Here is a 23618-nt window from a genome sequence, read left to right on the forward strand (position 1 = left end):
ATGCCAATGCCTCTATACCAGACCCAAAGGGCCATGCACAAAGGTCCATTTACATTAGTTGATGTAAAGACACTGTTGTGAAGCAATGACAATAGCAGATGAAAAGGAAATAGTGAACATCTATTTTTGTCCCCTGGTATTGGTATCCAGCCATGTTTGTGAGATCACAACACAGCAATGGGCAAGGGTAATTCTTTTGCCTTGTACATCCATGCTATGGGAGAAACTAGTACTGGCTAAACCAATTGAACAGAGAGCCACATACCTATTAAATTTATTCTAAGATGGGGAGGGAGTGGAGAAATTTGCTTGCTAGAGGTTGTTAGCATTCACAGACTAAAATTGGATTTGTTCTCTTTTGTGCCATCATTTTCCTAGATTTAACTTAAGGTGATAACAACCAAAGGCTTTGCCTCAGTAGACTTTTGGACAATCTGTGTGTCAAGTAATAACAATTCTCACAATCTTTTTTTTTTTGGCTCTTTTCAGTTTTTTGAAGTTACACTAGTCCAAGTTAAAAGAGGACCCCAAATGGTTACATTATACAAGCTGTGAGGTTTTTAAACTTGTGACATGGGATAGAAGGGACATTCTACTCATTGCAAGGAAATCCTCACTAGTACTTCAGAGAGCCACAAGCACTTACAGCCCATGAACCTTCAGCTGGTCGTCCTTAGCCAGTCCAATCTCTATGAGGAACTGCCATATGTTCTTGTGCTGGTCACCCTGCAGCTGAATCACTTCACCATATTCTGGATGCTCACTTACAGTACCATTACATGCAAATTTCTTCTGGAACACATTCATTCGTTCGTTTTGTTTTTTTTTTTTATCGTACTCATCAGTGATCCCTTGGACAGTAGTCAGGGTCTTCCTGCCGATATTCTATTAAATTCTTATATGGATATGATCCTCCATGCCACAGGTGGAAACAGCCTGCGGAAGGCGGTTGCAGGAGAAGGCCAGCCAGGGGAGACAGAGTGTCTGGAAGCCAGGAGGCTCCAGATGGAGGCAGTTGGCAGCTGAGTCCTTGACCGTGGCTCACTGACTGGGGTCCACAATTGTTTTCTTTTTCTTTGCTTCTAATTCCAGATGCATGGGATACCTTGTGCATCTGGCTTACATAAGTCCTGGGAATCAAACCTTTATCCTCAGGCTTCACAGGCAAAGGTCTCAATGACTATGCAAACCCCCCCAGCCCCTCACAGTTTTTAAATCATTTTTTACTAAAATAATAGTGGCCAAATCTATAAAGACTCATGATAAAAACACAATAAATTTCATTACTGTAATAATAAATGATTCATAACATTTTTCTCACTGTGGATTAAATTCATGTTAAAATACTATATAAATTCAGTTCAATCTTGAGAAATCAAAGTACAGTGTTTCTCTTCAATTATGCTTTTAAAATATACATTTTATATGAAATGTTTCAGTTTGAATGTTTTTAACTTTTATATTACATTAGTTAGGCCTCAAGGAGTATGTTTCCATTATCTTTATTTATTTATTTATTTATTTATTTATTTATTTTTTGTTTTTCGAGGTAGGATCTCACCCTAGCCCAGGCTGACGTGAAATTCACTATGGAGTCTTAGGGTGGCCTCGAACTTATGGCAATCCTCTTACCTCTGCCTCCCGAGTTCTGGGATTAAAGGCATGCGCCACCACGACCAGCTTTCTTTTGGTTTTTCAAGATAGGGTTTCCTTCTAGTCCAGGCTGACCTGGAATTTAATATGTAGTCCCAGGCTGGCCTCAAACTCACAACACTACCCCTACCTTTGCCTCCCAAGTGTTGGGTTTAAAGGTATTTGCCACCACATCCAGCTCCCATATCCTCATTCTGAAATACTTGGAAAGTCACCATTACAAATAATGTTCTTCCAAATAATATAACAGATGCATCATCTGAGGCTGCTGCTGCTAGTGGCTTCTCCTCAGGTATATTGCTTTTCTTGAAATTATCCTCTTTAGAAACACCAGGGACATAGCCTCCAGTATGTCCAAGTACAAACTTATCATATTAAGACATGGAGAGGGTTCTTGGAATAAAGAAAACCGATTTTACAGCTGGGTAGATCAGAAACTTAACAGTGACGGCTTGGAGGAAGCTCAGAACTGTGGCAAACAGCTCAAAGCCCTAAATTTTGAGTTTGATCTTGTCTTCACTTCTGTCCCTAACCGGTTCATCCACACAGCCTGGCTTATACTGGAAGAGCTAGGGCAGGAGTGGATGCCTGTGGAAAGCTCCTGGCATCTGAATGAGCATCTCTATGGAGCCTCGATTGGTCTCAACTGGGAGACAATGGCTTTGAATCATGATGAAGAGCAAGTGAGAATCTGGAGAAGGAGCTACAATGTGACCCTGCCTCCCACTGGGGAGTCTCATCCCTACTGCCATGAAATCAGTGACAGCAGGTATAAAGTGTGTGGTGTGACCTTAGATCAGCTGCTACGCTCAGAAATCTTAAAGGAAGTTCTGGAAAGACTCCTTCCCTACTGGAATGAAAGGATTGCTCCTGAAGTGCTGAAGGGGAAAATTGTTGTGATATCTGCCCATGGGAATAGCAGCAGAGCCCTCCTGAAACGTCTGGAAGGTATCTCCAATGAAGACATCATCAACATCACTCTTCCCACTGGAGTCCCGATTCTGCTGGAGTTGGATGAGAACCTGCATGCCCTTGGGCCTCACCAGTTCCTGGGTGACCAGGAGGCCATCCGAGTGGCCATCAAGAAAGTGGAGGATCAAGGAAAAGTGAAACAAGTCAAAAAATAAAGTCCTCCCGAGCCAGGAATCAATGCAGATGATGGCATGCAGTGTGTGACGGGTGCTCATTTCTCTCTGCCTTTTCTCTGCTTTTCCACATTTTTTTCCAAGGCTAGGCTGTGGAGTAGTTTCTGAAGATAACTAGGCCACTTCAGATAAGGGTTTAGGATGCTGACCTACTTATTTCACAAGCCTAGGAGTTAGTTTTCCTGCAAGTTCTGTTTGAATTTAGTCATTAAACCGGGAGGGCTTAATCAAAGTTATCTTACACATTTCTGAGGCAGGAGGGTAACCAGTGCGGATGAAGTTTAAAGTATTTATCAGCTAGCAAATCATTCCTGAGTCACCACCAACTGGCACTATGCCAACAAGTGTTCACATTTTTATTTAATAAGACTTTCTGAGATGTTAGTAAGGGTTACTGGGAATGTTCTGCATAAATATCTATTACTAGTATTTTTCTCTAGGAAAAGGGATGCTTTGGTTGTCAAGACTGGGGGCCCATTAAATGGAAAAGTCACTGATGGGTCCTTTCCAGAAGCCACCAGCCACCTTCACAATAGTAGCAACAAGGTCCTTTTAACTCCCCAGCTCAGAGTCACCCTTTGTTTGACATTCGGTAGAGTTCCTCTGCTGCCATTAGGACGAGCAGGCCTTAGACAGCCATGGCTGCTGATGTTCTTTTTATTGTTCTGAGTTACTGAACTTTGATCTTTAGATACTTATAATTGGTTTAAAATAAAGCTCTGTGACTGCAGGTGAAAAAAAAAATATATAACAGTATTTATTTCTCTAACCAAAATAAATGTCTTCTATGTTTAGCACAAAATCAAAATACAAATTAAATTTAAGCACCAATCCAATCATGTCATTAATTGATATTTCATTAAAATGTATTAAATATATGTATTAAAATGTGCTTATAGGGCTGGAGAGATGGCTTAGCGGTTAAGCGCTTGCCTGTGAAGCCTAAGGACCCCGGTTCGAGGCTCGGTTTCCCAGGTCCCACGTTAGCCAGATGCACAAGGGGGCGCATGCGTCTGGAGTTCGTTTGCAGTGGCTGGAAGCCCTGGCGTGCCCATTCTTTCTCTCTCCCTCTATCTGTCTTTCTCTCTGTCTCTCTCAAATAAATAAATTTAAAAAAATACTTTAAAAAAATGTGCTTATAATTCTGCACTTTCAAGGTAAATTATACTTTCAATACACTAGATTTTCACATACTTATTTTTAGCTATTTTTAACATGAGCACAAAATAAGTTCCTCTGTAAAGAATGATTCATGTAATATAAGGAAATCAGGTATTTAATTAATTGTGTCTATAAGTATACACTGAACAATTGAAAAAAGGACAATGTTTAATTATATAGTAGTGAGAAGCAATTTTGTAAGAAAATTTGAAGTGACATTTTAAATATAAATCCATACATTTACTACTTTGGTATACATTTTATTTTGAGGTTAGTTTTAAGCTTTTGATAATGAGATGATTAGTTCTATTTTGGTAGAGCCAGAGAGAGGTTGGATAGGAAATAAATAAATAAAGGAGCATTGACTTTGAATAATATTAATTAAATGCAAATCTCAGTACGAGCTCATACCTCTCTTTGACTTTGGGGTAAACATTAGTGTTTGTGTTGAGATTTGCACAAGTAAAATGCAGATGATAATGACACCTTAGAGGGGTGCCATGAGGGTGAATTAATTTCTCTGGAGTGCTTTGGACATGAAGAAATGTTTGTAGATGGATGTTTCATTACTATTCCTTTTCCAGCAGTTTGCTTTTGAGTGCCCAGGGCTACTAGATGGAAAAATGCAAAATTACTGAAGCACCAGAAGGGGCAAGAAAAACTGTTTTGGGTAAAAGAACAGATGGATTAAAGGGTATTGGGGGAGGGGAATAGCAGGCGGAGGGACACATACCAAAAACTAAATTCAAAATGAACTGTTACCATAGAAAATTTCCTATGAGATAAAAGACCTGAAAGATATAATAAACTTAGTAATAGTAAGGAGGGATTGTAGGGTAAGAAGGATTCTGAAGTAAGTGAGATTAAGCTTAACATTTGGCCCTGGTTTACAACTACCAGTACCCGAAATTGGTTGCCACTCAGGTTGAGCTGTTGATTAGAGAGGCTGATGAGGTCCCCCAAATCAGACAGACTTCCACCAAAGCAGTTGGATACCTGGCTAAGGTAGAAAGTAAGATCCTATTTTTGTAGATATAATATGCTGCAATACATCAATACCATCAATAGATCCAGCTGGAATCTAGAAGGAAGTCAGTTTCCATATGGTTAGCCCTTACAGTGCTGGAAAGTGCTACATGAGCTGCTGGGGGAAAAGGGCCAACAATGTTGTGAGGAAGCAGGGGACACTGCTATATGAAAGCAACCAGACTGGCAAGACACACACAGTTGTGTAATGGTGACACCCAGCCTAGGTGGGTAACCAATGGCTCTCTGATTGATTAAGTGGAAAGGATCCCCTAGCTGGAATTGCAAACTCAGTCAGAATCCTATGGAGACCAAGGTTATGGACTCCAATGAGAAGCTCCCACTAGTCTTTGGCCAAAAGAAAGGCTACACCCCACAAAATCTCTCTAAATTAGCAATGCTTATCCCCTTTTACCTATACTGAACTCACTCTCTTTTGGAGAATCTGTTTTTCCTTTCTCAGAAAGCAGTGATAACTGAACACAACCAAAATCTGTCAACAAGACAAGAAAAGAAATCTGACTCCCTGTCAGGAGATGAACCACCCTTCACACATAGCTAGGGCCCAGGTAAAGCCATAGAACTGGTAGCATAAGCAAAATGCTACTTCCATGGAAAACCTGACAACCTGCACCAGGGTGAAGGAAACAGACACTGAGGATACTCCAAATGTACTAAGGCAGAAATTCAGATGCTCCTAAGAGCTCAATACTATAGTGGATTAAATACACACAGACACACACACACACACACACACACACACACACACACACACACAAAGGCTTGTGGAATTTTGCAGAAGAGGGAGTGGAAAGATTGTAAGAACCATAGGGTGGGAACAAATATCCAGAAGCACTGCCCTCATGGAGATGATAAAGTGGTTCTAATCAGTGCTACACTCCTATGGTTTTGCAAGGATATATTGAAAATATTCTTATGTAAATAATCTATAAGCTTTTAAGAATTACTAATTTTCAAATTGTAACAATGCATGAATTAAATTTCAAATGATATTTTATTAAGTAGTTGAAGTTAAACTACAAATGTCTTGGCTCTATAGAGCAATTTGAGTCATGTATTGAGCAATTTTTAATTTTTCTAAATCATTCTGGAACTTGGGATGCACATTTTCTTCATAGAAGCAATGTTATTTATTGAGTGTTTATTCCTGAGAATGGAAATGATTATTAAAATTAGAAAACAGTTCATTAGTTAGGTATTGAGTAACAATTTTAGCCAGTCCTTTGTGAGACAATTTAATAAGAGGGAAGAAGAATATATTTTGACCTAGCTTACACTCAAGTACAGAGAATTTAGAAATTATGTGTGTGTGTGTGCACATATATATAGAGAGAATAGATAGATAGATATAGATATATAGATATATAGATATATATACTTATAAGTCTTATTATTGTTAAATGCCATACAATGACAAATGACTTCATGTTTATGAAGGCCTAATAACACTTTCAATGGCATAACAGCAAAATTTTAATTTAATTCTTTTTTTTTTCCTATCATCCTAACTTATCTCTGCTATTTCTAACTTCACAAACAAAAATCTTCGCAGGTATTGTGGTTTGAATTGAAAATGCCATCCATAGGCTCATGTCATCCCTAGATAGTGGCACTGATTGGGAAAGTTGTAGAACCTTTAGAGGTAGAGCCTTGCTGGAGGATGTGGGTCAAAAGAACTTAAGGTTTTATACCTCAGCCTCACTTCCTATTGATCTTCGGCTTCCTGACAATGGATGTCATGTGATCAACCAACCTCCAGATCCTGAAGCCATGCCTCCCCAGTAATGATGCCAATATAGACCCTTTCCTTCATTAAACTGCCTATGTTAGGTATTTGGTTATGACAATAAGTAAAGTAAGTAACAAATAAAGCAGAGAAAGTGTCTATACTTCAAAGATATAAGTCAAGGGCTGGAGAGATGGCTTAGTGGTTAAGGTGTCTACCTACGAAGCTAAAGGACCTAGATTCAATTCTCCAGGACCCATGTAAGCCAAATGCACAAGGGGCACATGCATCTGGAGTTCATTTGCAGTGGCTAGAAGCCCTAGCATGCCAAGTCTCCCTCCCTCTCTATCTATCTATCTATCTATCTATCTATCTATCTATCTATCTATCTATCTATCCATCTATCTCTATCTCTTGATCTCTCTCTCTCTCTGCTTGCAAATAAGTAAATAATTTAAAAATATTTATATAAGTGTGAAAGTCAACCCTATCCTTTATTGTATCCTGTTTAGAAAATGGTTTCAGTGGTGGCAAGAGGACATGTCAAGAGTTATTTTTCTCTCAAAATATTTTTTATTTATTTGTGAGTCTCCAGCAAACAAACTGCAGAGATAAGCATATTAGGGAACCTAGCCCCAGCATTTATGCTTTGCAGGCAAGTCCCTTAATTCATTTTTTTTTAAAACAATATTCAATAAATGGTTCTGTGGGTAGAAAACTGCCCAATTTAGAGGAAAGGCTTCAGTGAGATAATGAAATAAAAATGGTTTCATTTTTTACTCTGTGTGTGTGCATGTGCAAGGTTCTGTGTGTGTGGAGGTACACACGTGTGTGGAACAGATGGGTAGGTTGTGCCTGCATGTAGAGTGAAAAGGAAAGTACTGGGTGTGGTTCTCCAGTAGTCATCTTTGTTGAGACATTGCCTCTCACTGGCCTGAAGCTTGTCAAATTTAGGCTACACTGACTAAGCAGAAAGCCCAAAGTATCATACGGAGTCCTCCCAAGAGTTGGAATATAGTCATTCCTCATCATGCTCACCTTCTGATGTGGAATCGGGGAATCAAACTCAGGTCTTCATGTTTGCAATGCAAACATTGTAAGAACTGAATGGTTTTCTTAGTCCAAAACAAACAAAAGTAATTTCTATGTAAATATCCCAATTTCTCTATTAAGATTGTCTACATATGGTTAATTATGAGTTGAGCTGATATAGGGGTTTACCCTACATTTTATCCTTGTATAGCTTCATCAAAATGTACTATTTTTAATTATGCATCTTAATATCAAGGCTAGACAGAAAATGGAAATCACATATCAAAAGGTTTATGAGATCTTAATTTCTATTCTGTGTAAATTATACTTAGCCCAAGTAATCTGAAATGCTCTCCATTCAACACTATTTGGTATTTTATTACAAATATGCATATGAGGAGCAAATGACTTTATTTGGTTAATTAAATATAAACATCATAGTCACTGAAAATCATTGAAGGTTTCAACATTTCTACTGAAATTCTTACTCCTAAGAGAGATGTTTTCATAAATCAAAACTGATTATGACTTTTTTTTTGCTACAACACCTGTGTTAAGTTCTGTTCTTCCAACTCCCTTGCTATATTGTCTGAGCACATGTCACATCATGACCTCTCTGCCTTAACCAAAATTTTGTACATAGCATGGTCCCAATATTAAAATCACAGGACCCTGCTCATAGACCCCTGAAAACCTGCAGTCTGCAGGGTGTGTTCTTTCCTGTTTGTGAACTTGCTCTCTTGAGGTTTGGATATAAGTTCTGTACAGCTTTCCCACACAGTAATGTTTTCATGTGTATTTGATTCTGTTCTAGAGATTTTCTCCTCTATGATATTGCCAATTTACATTTTATTTGTATCTGTAATTTATATTAAATTTATGTTTGTACACTTTTTATTTTTATTTTTGGTTTTGTTGATACAGTTTATCACTCTATAATGCAGGGCATTCTAAAACTCATTATACATACATACATACATACATACATACATACATACATACATACATGGGCTGGTCTTGAAGCCATGGTAAGCCCTCAGTTCAGCATTATGAGTGTTGGTGTTATAGGTGTAAGTCATCATTCCTGGCAAAATTTTCACTTACACTTTTCTCTGCTTTCTTTTTCTCCACTCTGGAGGTTTAACCTAGAGTCTCATACATGCTACATAAGTGTTCACCATTAAGCTAAGTCACCCATTCCATGTTTTATCTTTTCTGTATAGGTATGAAGCAGGAATCTTCCTCTCCTCTCACTTTGTATTTCTAGGGCAAAGCTGGACTGTAATAAACTTTGTTTAATAAGTGTGTGAGTAAATGAATGAATGAATGAAAAATAATTAATAAATAAATAATGATTTTTTTTTTTTTGGTCAGGGAAGAGTGACATCTTTGGCTACAATCTAACCACTGACAGAAATTTCATATAGTAGGCTGAAGCTGTAGCTGAGCTGTCTTTATAAATTTTTGCTGCTTTGTCATTTTAGCTGTTATTTTCTCTTCAAAATATTTGGAATGATATTAAATAGCATTAACATTTACCTCTTGTTTTCCTTTTTAGAAAAGTTCAGACAACTTTTATTGAGAGTAAAATCTGGGAGATAGATAAGATTTGAAGTGAGGCAAAAGTAATTAACAGGATGAGCCATCAGCTGGCTTATAACAGGCAGAAGTTTCTTTAAAGCAAAGCAGGGGGTAAATAAAGATACAATGAAACAATGTGCATGACATAGCACATTACCTCTGGAAACTTTTGAGAACCTGAAAGAATAAAATTACTAATAGGTTGAGTACTGAGCATTTTAATGAGAATTATTTTAGTGTATACTACCAAGGACAGGTGAAGTTTCAGAGTGCACTAGTGATGCAGATGATAATTCAGAAAACAAGGCTGAGGCACATCATGGATGTAGGTGAGGTTTCAGAGTATAGTAGTGATGCAAATGAGCTTTCCGAGTATACTTGGGGTGAATGAGGCATCAGAGTACTCTACTGGTGTGGACAAGATTGCAAACAAACTCAATCAGTGTTCTATCATGCTAATGTACAATATTACTATTATGTTAAAGTTGCTTAGACTTTTAATACTGGTGATATTTTGACTAACTGACAGTTGGTATTTTGTAGCCTGTTATGTAAAGGCGGGTCTTGAATGCTGAAGGACAGAGCTATCTGGGTTCGATATTCTAAAGGCAGGTGTACAATGGTGGGTTCTTATGAGGATTGGCTTCTGCTGGTGTTTGACTTGATGCCTATTGTGTCACAGCAGCTATTATAGCATCTCATATCATTCTCAGAACTGTCCTAGTAAGAACAAAAAAATCATATTGTCAGATTAACAATGAGAGAAAAGAAAAATAGGTGTGATGAGATCATAACAAAGTGGTGGGATGTGCTAAAAAGAAATTTAGACATCATAACAGCAGACTAATTTTTAAGATCGGATGCCTATAATTATAAAGGAAGCATTACCTGCATATCTCATTTACATGTTTCAGAAATGTGGTAAGAAAAAAGAACCTGTCATGACCTTTCTGAAAGATAAACCAATGAATCTGTTACTATAGCTTACATTTCCATCTATAAAGATCTCATTTGCGAATTAAAACACTTCATGTCTGAAGTAGAGGATTTACTAATGTACATCATTGTCTAAACTCACATCCTATTCTTAGAACATGATTACATCCTGATGACAGTTTGATTGATAGCTCAGTTGAAAATAGTCTTGATAAGTAATGAACATGTAAGCATACAGGGATATGACCTGACCTTGGTGAATATATTGTGTTGTCATTGCTGCAGATGGAAAAGTGATGTTAGCATCTCAGCACACATAAGTATACTTTTATGACACTCGATGGTTGCTTTTAACACAGTATAGCAAACAATGTTGGAATTTGCTAACCACACATTTCATTAAATTTGCATCTCAAATATTGGTGAATCATTTCAAAGATGTGAAGGAGATAAAGATGTCCGTCTTTCAACCCACTATTCATTCAGTAGAAAGTATTAAGGAACATTTCCACAAAATAAAAATATACAATATGAAATTACTTACCAATGAGCTGAGTTCTGTAATTATGACTATACACACACACAGTCCACGGAGCTTTAAACTAGCAAATTGCTTTTTTAGCAAAATTATTACTGTCACAAAATGAAATTTGAAAGCCTTCAAGAAGGGGCCCGACTGAAACTAAGGAAAATTGTCGAAACAAGCAAGGGTGATGTTTTCCTGATGAACCGGATACCAGCACAAAGGGGAAGGACCAACACAGAGAAAAATCAACTCCTACCAAATCAGAGAGCCAGAGCCTCAGAGGCCCCCAACACCGCAGCACTGAAGCAGACCCAAAATGAACCCAACATGGCTCAGGGAAATTTTGCGGAAGAGGGGGTGGAAAGAATGTCAGAGTCACATGTTGGGTCATGATATGCAGAGACATTTATCATACCAATAACTGTGGGTAACTCCACAATGCACGACCCATTTACATCAACAAGGAGGGTCCAATGGGAGGGGGTAGATCATGGATGAGCCTAAACAATGGTACCAAACTGCCTGTATTTGCTGAACAGAAAACTAATAAATTAAATTAAAAAAAAAAAGAATGCTGACATGCTAGATACTTCAGAAGAGGTATGTTGAAGTTTCAAAGATTTGAGAAGCTCTAGGAAAAGTAGAGCAACCCTTGCTTTTTCCAATAATGCTTTTTTTAATGTGATCACACTTTGCAAGTCAAATGTGAGGAGCTGAATGTTTTATTATAGTTAATGTAATTTTGCATTAAAGTGCCTTCCCCATTTCAAATGTTTCCTTTCACTCTGTTTATTATTTCCCTTGCAGATATTTTTGTAATGCAGTTCCTACCATTTTTTTTTGTTGCTAAATGAGTATGGTACCAGCATAAACATAGAAACATAGGCCAATGAAATATAATAAAGATCCTAAAAGTAATTGCACAGTTTTATGATGAAGTGATCTTCAAGAGAGTGCCAACAAATGTATAAGAAAAATAGGACAGTTTCAGCTACAGATGGCATTGGGAGAGCAAAGAAGATAAAAATGTATGCCGCCTCTTAAACCTTTCAATCATATAAACTCAAAAAAGGTTAATGGAATAAATATGAGTCTCCAAATTGCAAACTTACTGGAAGGAAACAAAGAAAATGCTTCATAGTGTGGGTCTGGGCAATGATTTCTTAGAAAATTTCCATTCCTTGCCTTTTTAGACACTCTGTGTCTCTTGCTGACTTTCCTTTTTTCTTCAGTAAGAAATATTCAAAGTCGCTATTTTTTTTATGATACGAGCTTTCTCCTCATAAATGATACTGTATAAAACACAAAGTACAAATTCTTGTCAAATTAACATGATCCTACTTTTCTAACCTTACTTTTGTAGCCACATTACTTTTGGACCCTAACATACAAAGGTTGTCAGCATCTTGAAACACATTTTCTAATTCCAATTTGATTTACAAATCAGGTTAGATTAGCCACTAAGTGTAAGTTCCTTAGTATACTTTCCTCAAAGGAATACTTTTAATCAGTATCTTTATAATTTTCACAAACAATACACATTTATTAAGTAATTTTAATGTTACTGTTTGATGTGCATATATATCATCCTGATACATCTCAAGGAAACTATCTTTTATTCATCTTTGAGTCTTCAGAGTTTCAGCTATAAAGGATGATGGAGATCAACATGAACAAACATGGAGTGTTGTTCAGGATGTAATATTTAAGTGAAAAGGCAAAATAAAATAAAATATATATATATATATATATACAACATGAGTAAGAAACATGCATTTTTATTAAATAGAAAATCGGTATGAACAAATCATTTATTGGTACCATTTCCCTCCTCCTTGCCCCATTCCACTGAGGTACTTCCTCAAAAGTGCTGCTGGTATTCACCAAGGGGTTTTGGGTTATGAGTTGTAAAAGCAGCAGTCAGTCATTATTGTGGGAGGGGGACGCAAGGCCTCTGAATTCTCCTTCCCACCCTTTGGCTCTTACAATATTTTTGTCCCTTCTTATGCAATGTTCCCTGAGCCTTGGCTGGTGTGTGTGTGAAGTCTACTTTAGTGTTAAGCTGTCAGAAACTTCTGGATTTCTGCTTTGATATGTTTTGAATGTCTTTGGTATCGATAGTCACGACCCTAGATTTGACTGTCAGACTCACCATGAGAGCAGAACTCTTGCTTAACAATTCCTCTATTACTGATATGTGAGAGGTGGCTCCTTTCATGATAGAGTCAGCTGTCTTTCCTTGTCATGAAAACATTTTATTCCTTATGAAATTATTACAAATTGGCAGGTAAACATACTTATGAGAAATGAAAATAACATCAGTATAAATTATCCAGGTAACATGTACTAAAGGGATAATTATGTTTAAGAGTTCTGTAACAGCCAGGCATGATAGCACATTCCTTTAACCCTAGCATTTGGGAGGCAGAGGTACTTTTTCCACTGAGCTATCTTTTACAGTTTCCACTTATCCTCATACCAAACTTATTTGATTCCATGGAAATGAAAAGCTCATATATTAGTAAGATTGACATTATTTTCCTTCAGAGAATAGTTTTCCTAGCTGAACCTGCTTCCTGGATAAATGGTCTTTCTATTCAGAGCAGAGTTTTACTCCCAGAATGAATAGCATTAGTTGAGTGATTTGCTCTTGCCAATTTGAAATTCTTAGAAATTCTCAACATCGACTTAGAATTAGTATCACAAATTATGCAGTTGGTACTGGTGGACTTAAGTCATGCATGTGTCTACTTGTATGTGACAAAGAATAAGGTCAAAAGGGTTAAAATGAAATTGAAAATAATGAAAGCCAACTTTTAATAAACAAAATAATGAGTGGGCTGGGGTATACATTCCTATCAAACCTTCAGGTTGTCTATGCCTTCTCTGCTCAAAATAGTCAGCATACTTTTATTCCCTAAGCAACAGCCATCAGATGGAACTGGTAGCATTACCAAGGCCAGGAGAGTTGGAGACAATCTGTTTATATTGTGAGAAGTTGCTTATACATAAGTGAGAAAACTATATTTGGGCCCAAAGCAAATCTGGCTGTCTGTATGAATAAAAATTTACTGAGAGAAAATACCTGTTCATTCACATAAAATGTTGGTTAACTTATGGTTCAAAACTAAGACCAAAGTTAGTCTATCTTATTTTACTTTTTGATGTCAATGTTTGGAAGTGTAAAAACCCGATGAAAATCATAACAATAGTTGTGATAATAATACATGAACAGATAATCAGAAGAAATGTTTTTTAGATATGTTATTCTTTTCAATTTTTGTATACATTTTCCGTATATCATTCCCCACTGCTGGGCCCATGGTGGGACCACATTTATTTCTTGATCAACATTAACTGTTGCTATTTTCATTTTGAGAAATATAAATTTACCCTGCTTGTGTCTGAATCCACTCACTTATCCATCATATGGGATCATATTTCCTGTCACATATATAAGGACATCCCACCAGGAATTTTATTCTTTTTGGCATCATCATCAACATTCCATGATGGAATATGACATAATAAAAGTAATTATTTATCATTTCTGGGAGCGTGGCCCAACATATAGATGAAGTAATGTAATTTGGCAATGGAAAATAAGTGTCTAATTTTAATCACAAAAATGAAGTAACTATCAGAAATAACAGTGAAGCATTTAATAGATATTTGGATCTGAGAGTCTTCAACTTATTGGAAATATTTGTTCTGGTGGTATATATTTGGGATTTAACAAATAATGTACAATTTTAATTGTAAACAGATGATATAGGACAAAAAAAATTCCCTCAAAACGTTACAAATCAAAAAAGAAAACAAGAATACTGAAAAGTTAAACTAGGAAGACTAGGAATGATACAATATTTCCTAGAAAAAAAAAACTGTAATGTAAAGCTTACAAGCAAAACAATACAATATTTCAAAATTGAAAATATTTTTTGCATCAAATGTAGCTGAGAAGAAAAGCAAAAAATAGTGGCAATTTATACTTCATTTTAGCATCATGAAGTTCAATTTTGACTTTGAAGGAAGCAGTTAATAATGAAGGGCAAATTTTAAATGGTATAGCAAAATGTGGCAACATCCACAAACAGATCAAGCCTCCCTCCTTCTACTTTGAGGTATTCTCAAATGAACTATAAAAATAGTGCATGCAGTTAATTTCCAAGACTGAAAAGGCAACTGCTCCTGTGGGAGGAAAACATACTCAAGAATGTCTTCAGAACCAAGGGGAAACAAAGCTGTCTGTTTATAATGAATGACATTAAAGCACACTATACTACAAGTAGCCAGAATGTTTTATATAACAAGCACAACAGTGGTATCCACAGCGTGCAAACTACAAGTTGATCTCTGTAAGTACTCTATGCCATGCAAGTTTTTTGGTTCCTTCATACAATCACAAGAAGGATCCAGCAATGAACAAACAGAAGACCTAATAGTAAAAAATGGAATTAGCTAGTCATTTATCAGGGTAAGTTACTGTGGAAAATGTAGTCTAATTTTGTGAAACTACTGAAAAAGCATTTCATGTATAGAAGTTTATTTTTGCAGATAAGTACCATAAATTTTCAGAACTTCTTTTTGCACCCTTACTAAATATGTGTTAGGCTGTATATACACATACTCAAAAGTCCATCATTACAGTAGAATATCTAGGTAAGCCTTTTTTAAAAAAAAAATATTTATTTATTTGAGAGCGACAGACACAGAGAGAAAGACAGATAGAGGGAGAGAGAGAGAATGGGCGCACCAGGGCTTCCAGCCTCTGCAAACGAACTCCAGATGCGTGCGCCCCCTTGTGCATCTGGCTAACGTGGGACCTGGGGAACCGAGCCTCGAACTGGGGTCCTTAGGCTTCACAGGCAAACAATTAACCGCTAAAGCCATCTCTCCAGCCCAAGCCTTTTTTTTTTTTTCAAGCCTGGAAAGTAAAGCTCCATTGTAGCAAAACACTTGATTGGTTGTCATGGTAATAAAAAAGAATAAGAGAACAAGTAGAACAATAGTTGCTAATTAAAACTATGGGAGAGACTACGGGATTGTCAGAGTTCAGACTTTGAGTGAATGGAAGAACAAAGACAGCGAAGAGCAGGATGGAAGTAAGAAAAAAAGGTTGTTCTTATACCATGGATCTCCTCTGCACATTAAATGTGTCATTGTGCCCCATGCTAACTTTATACACAGTTAAAATTTATTTGGATGTATAAATTAATGAAAATGAAATTGATCTATTGACAAGTAATACTTTGTAATATAAAATAATATAGTAGCTTCTTCTTCATCAGTAACCAGAACATACTCCCTTTATCAGTAACTAGAGGTATAGTAAGTAGAAGGAATATTTTCTTCTCACCGGGCATGGTGGCACACACCTTTAATCCCAGCACTCGTGAGGCAGAGGTAGGAGGATCACAGTGAGTTTGAGGCCACCCTGAGACTACATAATGAATTCCATGTCAGCCTAGGCCAGAGTAAAAAAGAAAAAAAAGTATTTTCTTCTCAGTATTACATTATATCTCATAATTTACATATTACATTTTTTTGGCTATACATTATTGAGCAAGTGCTCTAAAATTATTTGTTCCTCTTAGATTACTATTCTAATCTATGATTTCTTCCTTTTAGCCATTATATTTCCAATTCATATTATTAATGAAGTCAAAAGTTAATATTCAACAGAATTTTGCATAGACATTTAAAGATAAATTTAAACCTAAAAGTATTCCTTTCTGTGAATAATCATGTCATTATGCACTTCATATATATATGTATATATGTATATATAATATGTATATGCACAATATATATGTATATATATAATGTGTATATGCACAATTTCCTCAGCTCTCTTACATGGCATTCTATAACATAAGTAATTAAATTACTTAAATATTTAATTTATTTATTTATTTATTTATTTATTTATTTATTTATTTGTTTGTTTGTTTGTTTGTTTGTTTATGTGACAGAGAAAGAGAGAGAGAGAAAAAGAATGGGTGTGCCAGGACCTCCAGCCACTGCAAACAAACTCCAGACACATGAGCCCCCTAGTGCATCTGGCTAATGTGAGCCCTGGGCAATCTATCCTGGGTCCTTTGGGTTGGCAAGCACATGCCTCAACTGCTAATCCATCCCTCTAGCCCCTAAAATATTTTGAATGCATACTGAGATTCCTCACACTGGAAATTATAATCTCAGAATAGTTCATAGTGCTAGTAGCAAAGTTAGAATTTAGTTTGTAAGGGAATATCCATGCAAACTTTCACTTAATAGCATTCAACCTGCTAGATATTTAAACATTTACTTTAAAATGGTAAAATTTGAAATATTTTCTTCAAAGGGACAACATTCTTTTTCATTGTTCTTTTGACTGCAATGCTTGCTATCAACAAAATATTGAATGCATTCTATTGTTTGACTTATTTCTATAACATTTTACAACAAAATATTGAATGCATACTATTGTTTGACTCATTTCCGTTTATAACATTTACTACAAAACAAAAATAAAAAGAGTGGCTATATAAAACGAGGTTATTTATAGAAGCTTTGTAACCAAGGGGTCAACAGCAGTGCTTAAAGTACATAGCAAAGCTCCTCACCATCTATTGGTTTTTCCTTCTCTTCCTTCATTCTCCATCCCCAGCCACATGCAGCTGTCATCAGCTCATTGTGAAGAGGAGTGGCCTCCCAGGTCTCTCCTGTGTACAACCAGATGTTGTCTTGTTTTCACGTACAGCTCTTCCGCAGGGAACCACACTGGGTGTGAGTTCATGGGCACAACGGCCTTACCACGTCCAGATAGAGCTCTACTCTCCTTCATCCACCTCTTTCACTGTGTTCTTTCATCAAAGAGAAGGGCAAATATGTTCAACTGAATATAGAGAGGAAAAGCCAACAAAATGTTTTGTAATTTTGTTTTAGGTCTTTCAATACTACCAAAGTAGTATTATTCAGTTAGTGGATTTGTTTTGCAGTATTGTAGAGGAAGTCATTGATGGAAAGAGGTGACCCACAATTGTTGAGGCTTCAGAGAATATTTCGTGTTTCTATGGATGGAGTTTCATACTGTCTACATTTATTCAAACATAGCAATGGGTGGCTCTATCAACATACCCATCTAACAATTGTTTTGTTTTGTCTGTTATGTTTTGTTTTGTTTCCTAATACTGAGGCTTGAACCAAGGGCCTAGCAAATGCTAGGTTAGTGCTCTTCTATTGAACAATATCTTTGGCTACAGAATGTTTCTATCCTACAAAATAAAAATAAAAAAGACTAAGCTTTCTGTTTTATAGTCATGGAAATGTAGGATTACAGAATGGTCCACAAAAATCACAGCACACTCAGTGAAGAGAGAATAAACTATGTAAAAGTAATAAGATATGTAAAAGAAAGAATGTTCTTAGTAAGAATTATTTACAAGGCATTTGTAGGTAGGTTGAACAAAATAAATGATCTAATGTTCAACTCAAAGGATATTAACGTTGTTCCTTCTATAAGCATATGCACATATATAAAGAGTGTAGTCTGTTAGAAAACTAAATCTAATCAGAAAACATATTAGCATTAGAACAACTGTGTGGGCTATTTATAATCCATGCATGAAGTATATAAAATTTTTAATTATCTTTTCTATTAGAAAATATTTTAAGTTGTTAAACATGTGCTGAACTTGCTACATTCTTTAAACTGTGTGGGATTTATTTTTGTTGCTTTTAAATTTTAAGCATTTGTAATGTATGAGAGATAATAATGTGAGGCAGCATTCTAGATCTTCTATTCCCACAGGACTTACATAATCACAACTTACTAACTCTACCTCCTACTGTACTGATAAATCTTAGTCAAGCCAAACACTCCCATCATTCTAATTACCCAGATAACCACCTCCCATCTGAAACCACACTTTCCACTCAAGCACTCAATTTCAATACTGCCATCCAACGCCATTCCAGGCATTCTTCTCTTTCTTTCTCCTGCCTCTTACCTTTTCCCACTCTCTGTATCTATATCTACCATAATTCAATTTTGCCCTGGTTTCTCTAATATTAAAAATACAGCATTTTGTTTCACCCATTGCTATTACTCATCCTCTCTACTTGGTTTTGAAGAAAATTTTCTAAATGAGTGATCAACGCTCAATACCACCAATTTTTCATCTATGATTCTCTCAGAAAACCACTGTAATCAGCACCTACCCCCACCACACCTCTAAAGAAGCTATCTTTACAATGAACACAAATATCTTTTATCTTGCAAAATTTAAATAATATATTATTGGTGTCACATAATTGCCTTAGCATTCTATTTAACCCTGCTCACTACATATTCCTCCTTGACAACATATCTTTACTAAATGTCCAGGTTACTATATGCTCCATATGTTCATCTGTCTGAACTAAACTTTCCTTCTAGACCACTTTTCTGAATTTAATAGTAAAATGTCCAGTCTTGGCCCTTGGTCCTCTTTTCTTTTGTCACTAGGTGTCCTTGGTAATCATGCCTTAAATACTATCTATGCCCTGAAAGACCTCTTAAATATGTGTCATTAACTCAAATGCCTTTCTCAACACCAAACTAATATATCCAATGATTTTGGTAATGATTTCAAAGTGAACATAAAGTTATGTACAGCTGACAGAAAATTCAGATGTGAATCAGGAAGAAAATGGAGAGGATAAAGGAAGTAATCTTATGAGGTTATAAATTTGATATCAAGTGAACAGATTAGTACCCAATTAAGATTTAAGGGGATTTCATTGGTACATATTCAACATTATGATGGTACCAATAGAAAAGATGAAAAGAAAACATAATAAAGGTCTTGGTAGTAGCTCAGTGGTAGGATGCATGCTTAGTATCTATGGGGTCCAGGATTCAACTCCAACACTGAAAGAGAGAAAGTAAGGGAGACAGAAAGCAAGAAGGATAAAGAAGGCATTGTGAATGGTACATACATAATGACTGCAAGTTATTTTAAAAATAGAGGTCTCTGTTTGTTGGAGTTGTTGAAGTGTGTGGACATCAGACTGTACATGTTCTAAACCACTTCATGTTGGATAGAGCAAGAGCTTTGGGGTTGCATTTTGCTCAAAGGGAATCTATCTTAACAAACAGCTATTTGATCCATTTTGTTTGCAAGTGCTGAGGCATAGTACATCCACATGTCAAAGCATCCACCAGATATCCAGTATATACCAACAAACACAAATTGCTAACTTATTTATGAAAGTAATGTAATAACACCCATGAATTAAGAAAAGTAAACCAACAAGAAAAAAAAAAAAGGTTATGTGACTATATCAAAGCTACAGGCCTTTGAATTTTTCAAAAATACTACACCAATTAGTGAAGGACACCTCACAATGGCACATTAGCTTCCACCATGATCCATATCAAAATAAGAAGGGTCTTTGAAATCTAAGCATTCTATCTAGCCTTCTCCCTGCACTTCTAATATAACCAACACAGAACAGAGGACCACATTTAATAAGCTAACAGTAAAATGTTTACACATCTTCCCTGCAATCCAGAAAGGAATGATCTTATTTATGGTTTTACTTAAGTTCATATGTAAGGACTTGTGCCAGGTTTTCAACATAAACAGTTTAACTGTTCTATCTAATGTTGACAACTGAAAATAATGATATCATCTGTTAAGTTGAATAGTGAGGAGGAAGGATCCATGAAGTGATGTAAAGTCATCCTATAATTTTCCTTATTGATATATAGATACTGCCTAATATTGATAAATTAACAATAAGCAGAAATGGTGGCATGCCAGCTATAATCAGATTATAAATATCAAATATAAAGTGATAAAAACTATTAGTACAGGTGAAGAACTTGAAGTTCAATAGAACCCTCATATTTTCTTATTTTTAATAACTTAGAATGATTTTAAAAAAAATATTTATTTATTTATTTGAGAGTGACAGACACAGAGAGAAAGACCGATAGAGAGAGAGAGAATGGGCGCGCCAGGGCTTCCAGCCTCTGCAAACGAACTCCAGACGCGTGCACCCCCTTGTGCATCTGGCTAACGTGGGACCTGGGGAACCGAGCCTTGAACCAGGGTCCTTAGGCTTCACAGGCAAGCGCTTAACCGCTAAGCCATTTCTCCAGCCCCTCATATTTTCTTATTAATTTTTTATACCTATATTGCTTTTATAAGTAAAGAAAACTCATTTTGTACAAGAAAAGTTTAAAACTAAAAGGCTTTTCTTTTTTTCCTCTAGGAACAACAATTTTTTTCTTCTACTTTTGGAAAAAACTAACATAATTACATGCTAATGCTATACTTCATAATTTGGTAATTTTCTTGAATTTATTTATAATGGGAAGGAAAGGTCTAGTTGTAAGTATGAAAGACAAGGTGACTAGAAACAGCAATGGAGCCTCTGTGAAGCCGAGTTATTTTTTTTTTTTTTTGAACATCTGAAGTTAAGTAATATAATAAATGAGCAATTGGTGGGAATAATGTCAAGTGTTAAAGGGTATGTCTAGAGAATGTGAGTAGAGCTATGAAATTTCTATTAGACATTTAAAAAAGACCTATAGGTTCACATATTGTCAACTTTATTTATAAATTTATTTTGTTCATTTTTATATATTTATTTGAGTGTGACAGAGAGAGAAAGAAACACAGAAAGAGAGAGAGAGAATGGGTGCACCAGGGCCTCCAGCCACTGCAAACGAACTCCAGACACGTGCGCCCCCTTGTGCATCCGGCAAACGTGGGTCTTGGGGAATCGAGCCTCGAACTGGAGTCGTTAGCCTTCACAGGCAGGCACTTAACCACTAAACCATCTCTCCAGCCCACATATTGTCAACTTTATGTTGTTCCAGAAAAGTTTTTCAACAAATGTATAAGGAGATTTAAGAACAATAATACTCAGAGTTCCATTTTCTACTTCAACTTTCATGTACAATCAAATCTTCTCATTTATAAGTGACTGGATATTCTATTTTTCTCTTCCTGAAGCAAGGATTGAATGCTATATAAGTTGCAAGAACTTATTTCAAAATAATGAAGATTATTGGGGAAGACTGTATAGGTAGAAAAAAGGCTAAATAGAAAAAAAAAATGATGAATAATGCAGGATGAAAAGGTTGGAATAGAAAGAGGCCTCACAGCTGCCAGAAAATAGACTGCTTCAAGAAATAAGATGTATAAACATGGTATTTTGAAGATTGTCTAATAATGTAGGATTTTTTTGTTCACTCAGGATAGAAGACTATCCACTTTTGAATGAAAGGGACCTGGTTCAAAAGAGGAAAAAAAAAAATGCCAAGCAGAGTTGTGAGAGTTAATCACATTAGGTCTTCCAGTGCCATTATAGTAAATGGTAAAAGCCACTTCACATCTCCTTTAAAAATCCACAAACCTAAATATTTAGCCAAATAATGGGTCAGCTGAGGTTCCAGGGATTCAAAGTACATGCAGAAGAGCTAAACCTTTATTTGGAGTAAAGCATCAATGCTTTGACTTTTCCAATAGCATTAATTTCAAGTATTTTTATGAGAAAATATAATAATTGTATTTATTCCTACATCAGAAAATGCTCTGAAAGTAAAATAAATGAGTCCACCCATTTAGTCAATAAAGGTTAATATGGAAATTCACTGTTTGCAGAAGTGGGGAAGAGGAGAACTGAGGGTCAAGGCAGAGAAGTAGCTGCCAGCACTCAGAGTGGTGTTTCAAGTGTAAAATGCCTCGCATAGCCTCAAGTGTTTGTGATTATGCCTCCTACTTAGTCCCCAGCAGGCCTTTGGGGATGGAACCTTGCTGGAGGAGGTATATCACTGTGTGTTCATGGTTTTATTGTTCTTGCTTATTTCTCTTTGTTTCTCTCTCTCTCTCTCTCTTTTATCTTGTTGGATGATGTATGAATATTTGATTTGTCTGCTGTGCTTTATCCACATGTAAAAACTTCCCATCAAAACTGTAAACCTGAAATAATACCTTTCTTCCTATAACCTACTTCTGGTTTGGTGCTTTGTCTCTGCAACTAAAGGGTAACTGCTACAACTTGAGGGAATTCAAGAATCATGGGTATTTGCTGCTGATAATGTCAGCTACATGAAATTTTTAAATTAGAATATTTAGAGGGAGAACTACTTAAATATTTTGGCAAGTTACGTTATTTGACATTTTAACAATCTTCCCAACTACCAGTCCTCTTAGGAAAAGCAACTGCTGAAGCTTTTTTGTCTTTAAAGTTTCATGTAGAGACATTCAAAGGTTAAAACCCCTTGCTTGCAAAGCTTTCCATCCCAGGGTCAAATTCTTAGCACCCACATGAAGGTAGATGCATGTAAAACAGTGAAAAGATGCCCTGATAGCTCATTCTCTCTACCGCCTACTCTCTCTGTCTATCTATATCAAAGAAATAAATAAAATTTTTATAACTTAATTGGAATGCTTTTCATGGGAAAAATTAATACTGATCTCAACTACCAGGGTGTCTGCCTTTACACAGTTGATTGCAAGCTTACCCAATGGAGGAGCACAAATGCTAATCATTCCTTTTAGTTCCTATTACCAAGTTCAGTCACATTTTGTCCTAAGTCCTCAACTTATTGTTGTATGACAAGGCTAACCACAGAGTGAAGAACACAAAGACATTCACCTTAAAGTAGTTGGCTTATATATGTCCATGAAAATGTAAGGAAGAAAATATCCATGTCCATAGATATTCTGTTGATTTTTTGTTTATTTTTTTCTGTTCGTTTGTTTTTCTGCAACTGTTCACAAAATTGAGATTTTTGTCAAAGGAAATCTATTACTTCAAAGAAAAAGGC

General features: G+C 36.1%; 2 protein-coding genes across 9 annotated transcripts in view; one reads left to right on the forward strand and one right to left on the reverse strand.

Moving 5' to 3' along the window:
* Csmd3 (CUB and Sushi multiple domains 3) overlaps nt 1–23618 on the reverse strand; it is a 1124273-nt gene that overhangs the window by 480901 nt on the left and 619754 nt on the right. The gene's annotated exons all lie outside the window — the stretch shown is intronic.
* Nucleotides 2004–2780, forward strand: LOC101612189 (bisphosphoglycerate mutase-like). 2 transcript variants are annotated; one of them, XM_045143271.1, is made up of 2 exons: nt 2004–2336; nt 2602–2763. In XM_045143271.1, the coding sequence occupies exons 1-2, from the start codon at nt 2004–2006 to the stop codon at nt 2761–2763; spliced, it is 495 nt and encodes a 164-aa protein (XP_044999206.1). The 2 variants fall into 2 exon arrangements, with proteins under 2 accessions (XP_044999206.1, XP_012804869.2); XM_012949415.2 differs by having other exon boundaries at nt 2004–2780.

The sequence above is a fragment of the Jaculus jaculus genome, chromosome 2, assembly GCF_020740685.1.
Source record: "Jaculus jaculus isolate mJacJac1 chromosome 2, mJacJac1.mat.Y.cur, whole genome shotgun sequence".
In the NCBI taxonomy this organism is placed as follows: Eukaryota; Metazoa; Chordata; class Mammalia; order Rodentia; family Dipodidae; genus Jaculus; species Jaculus jaculus.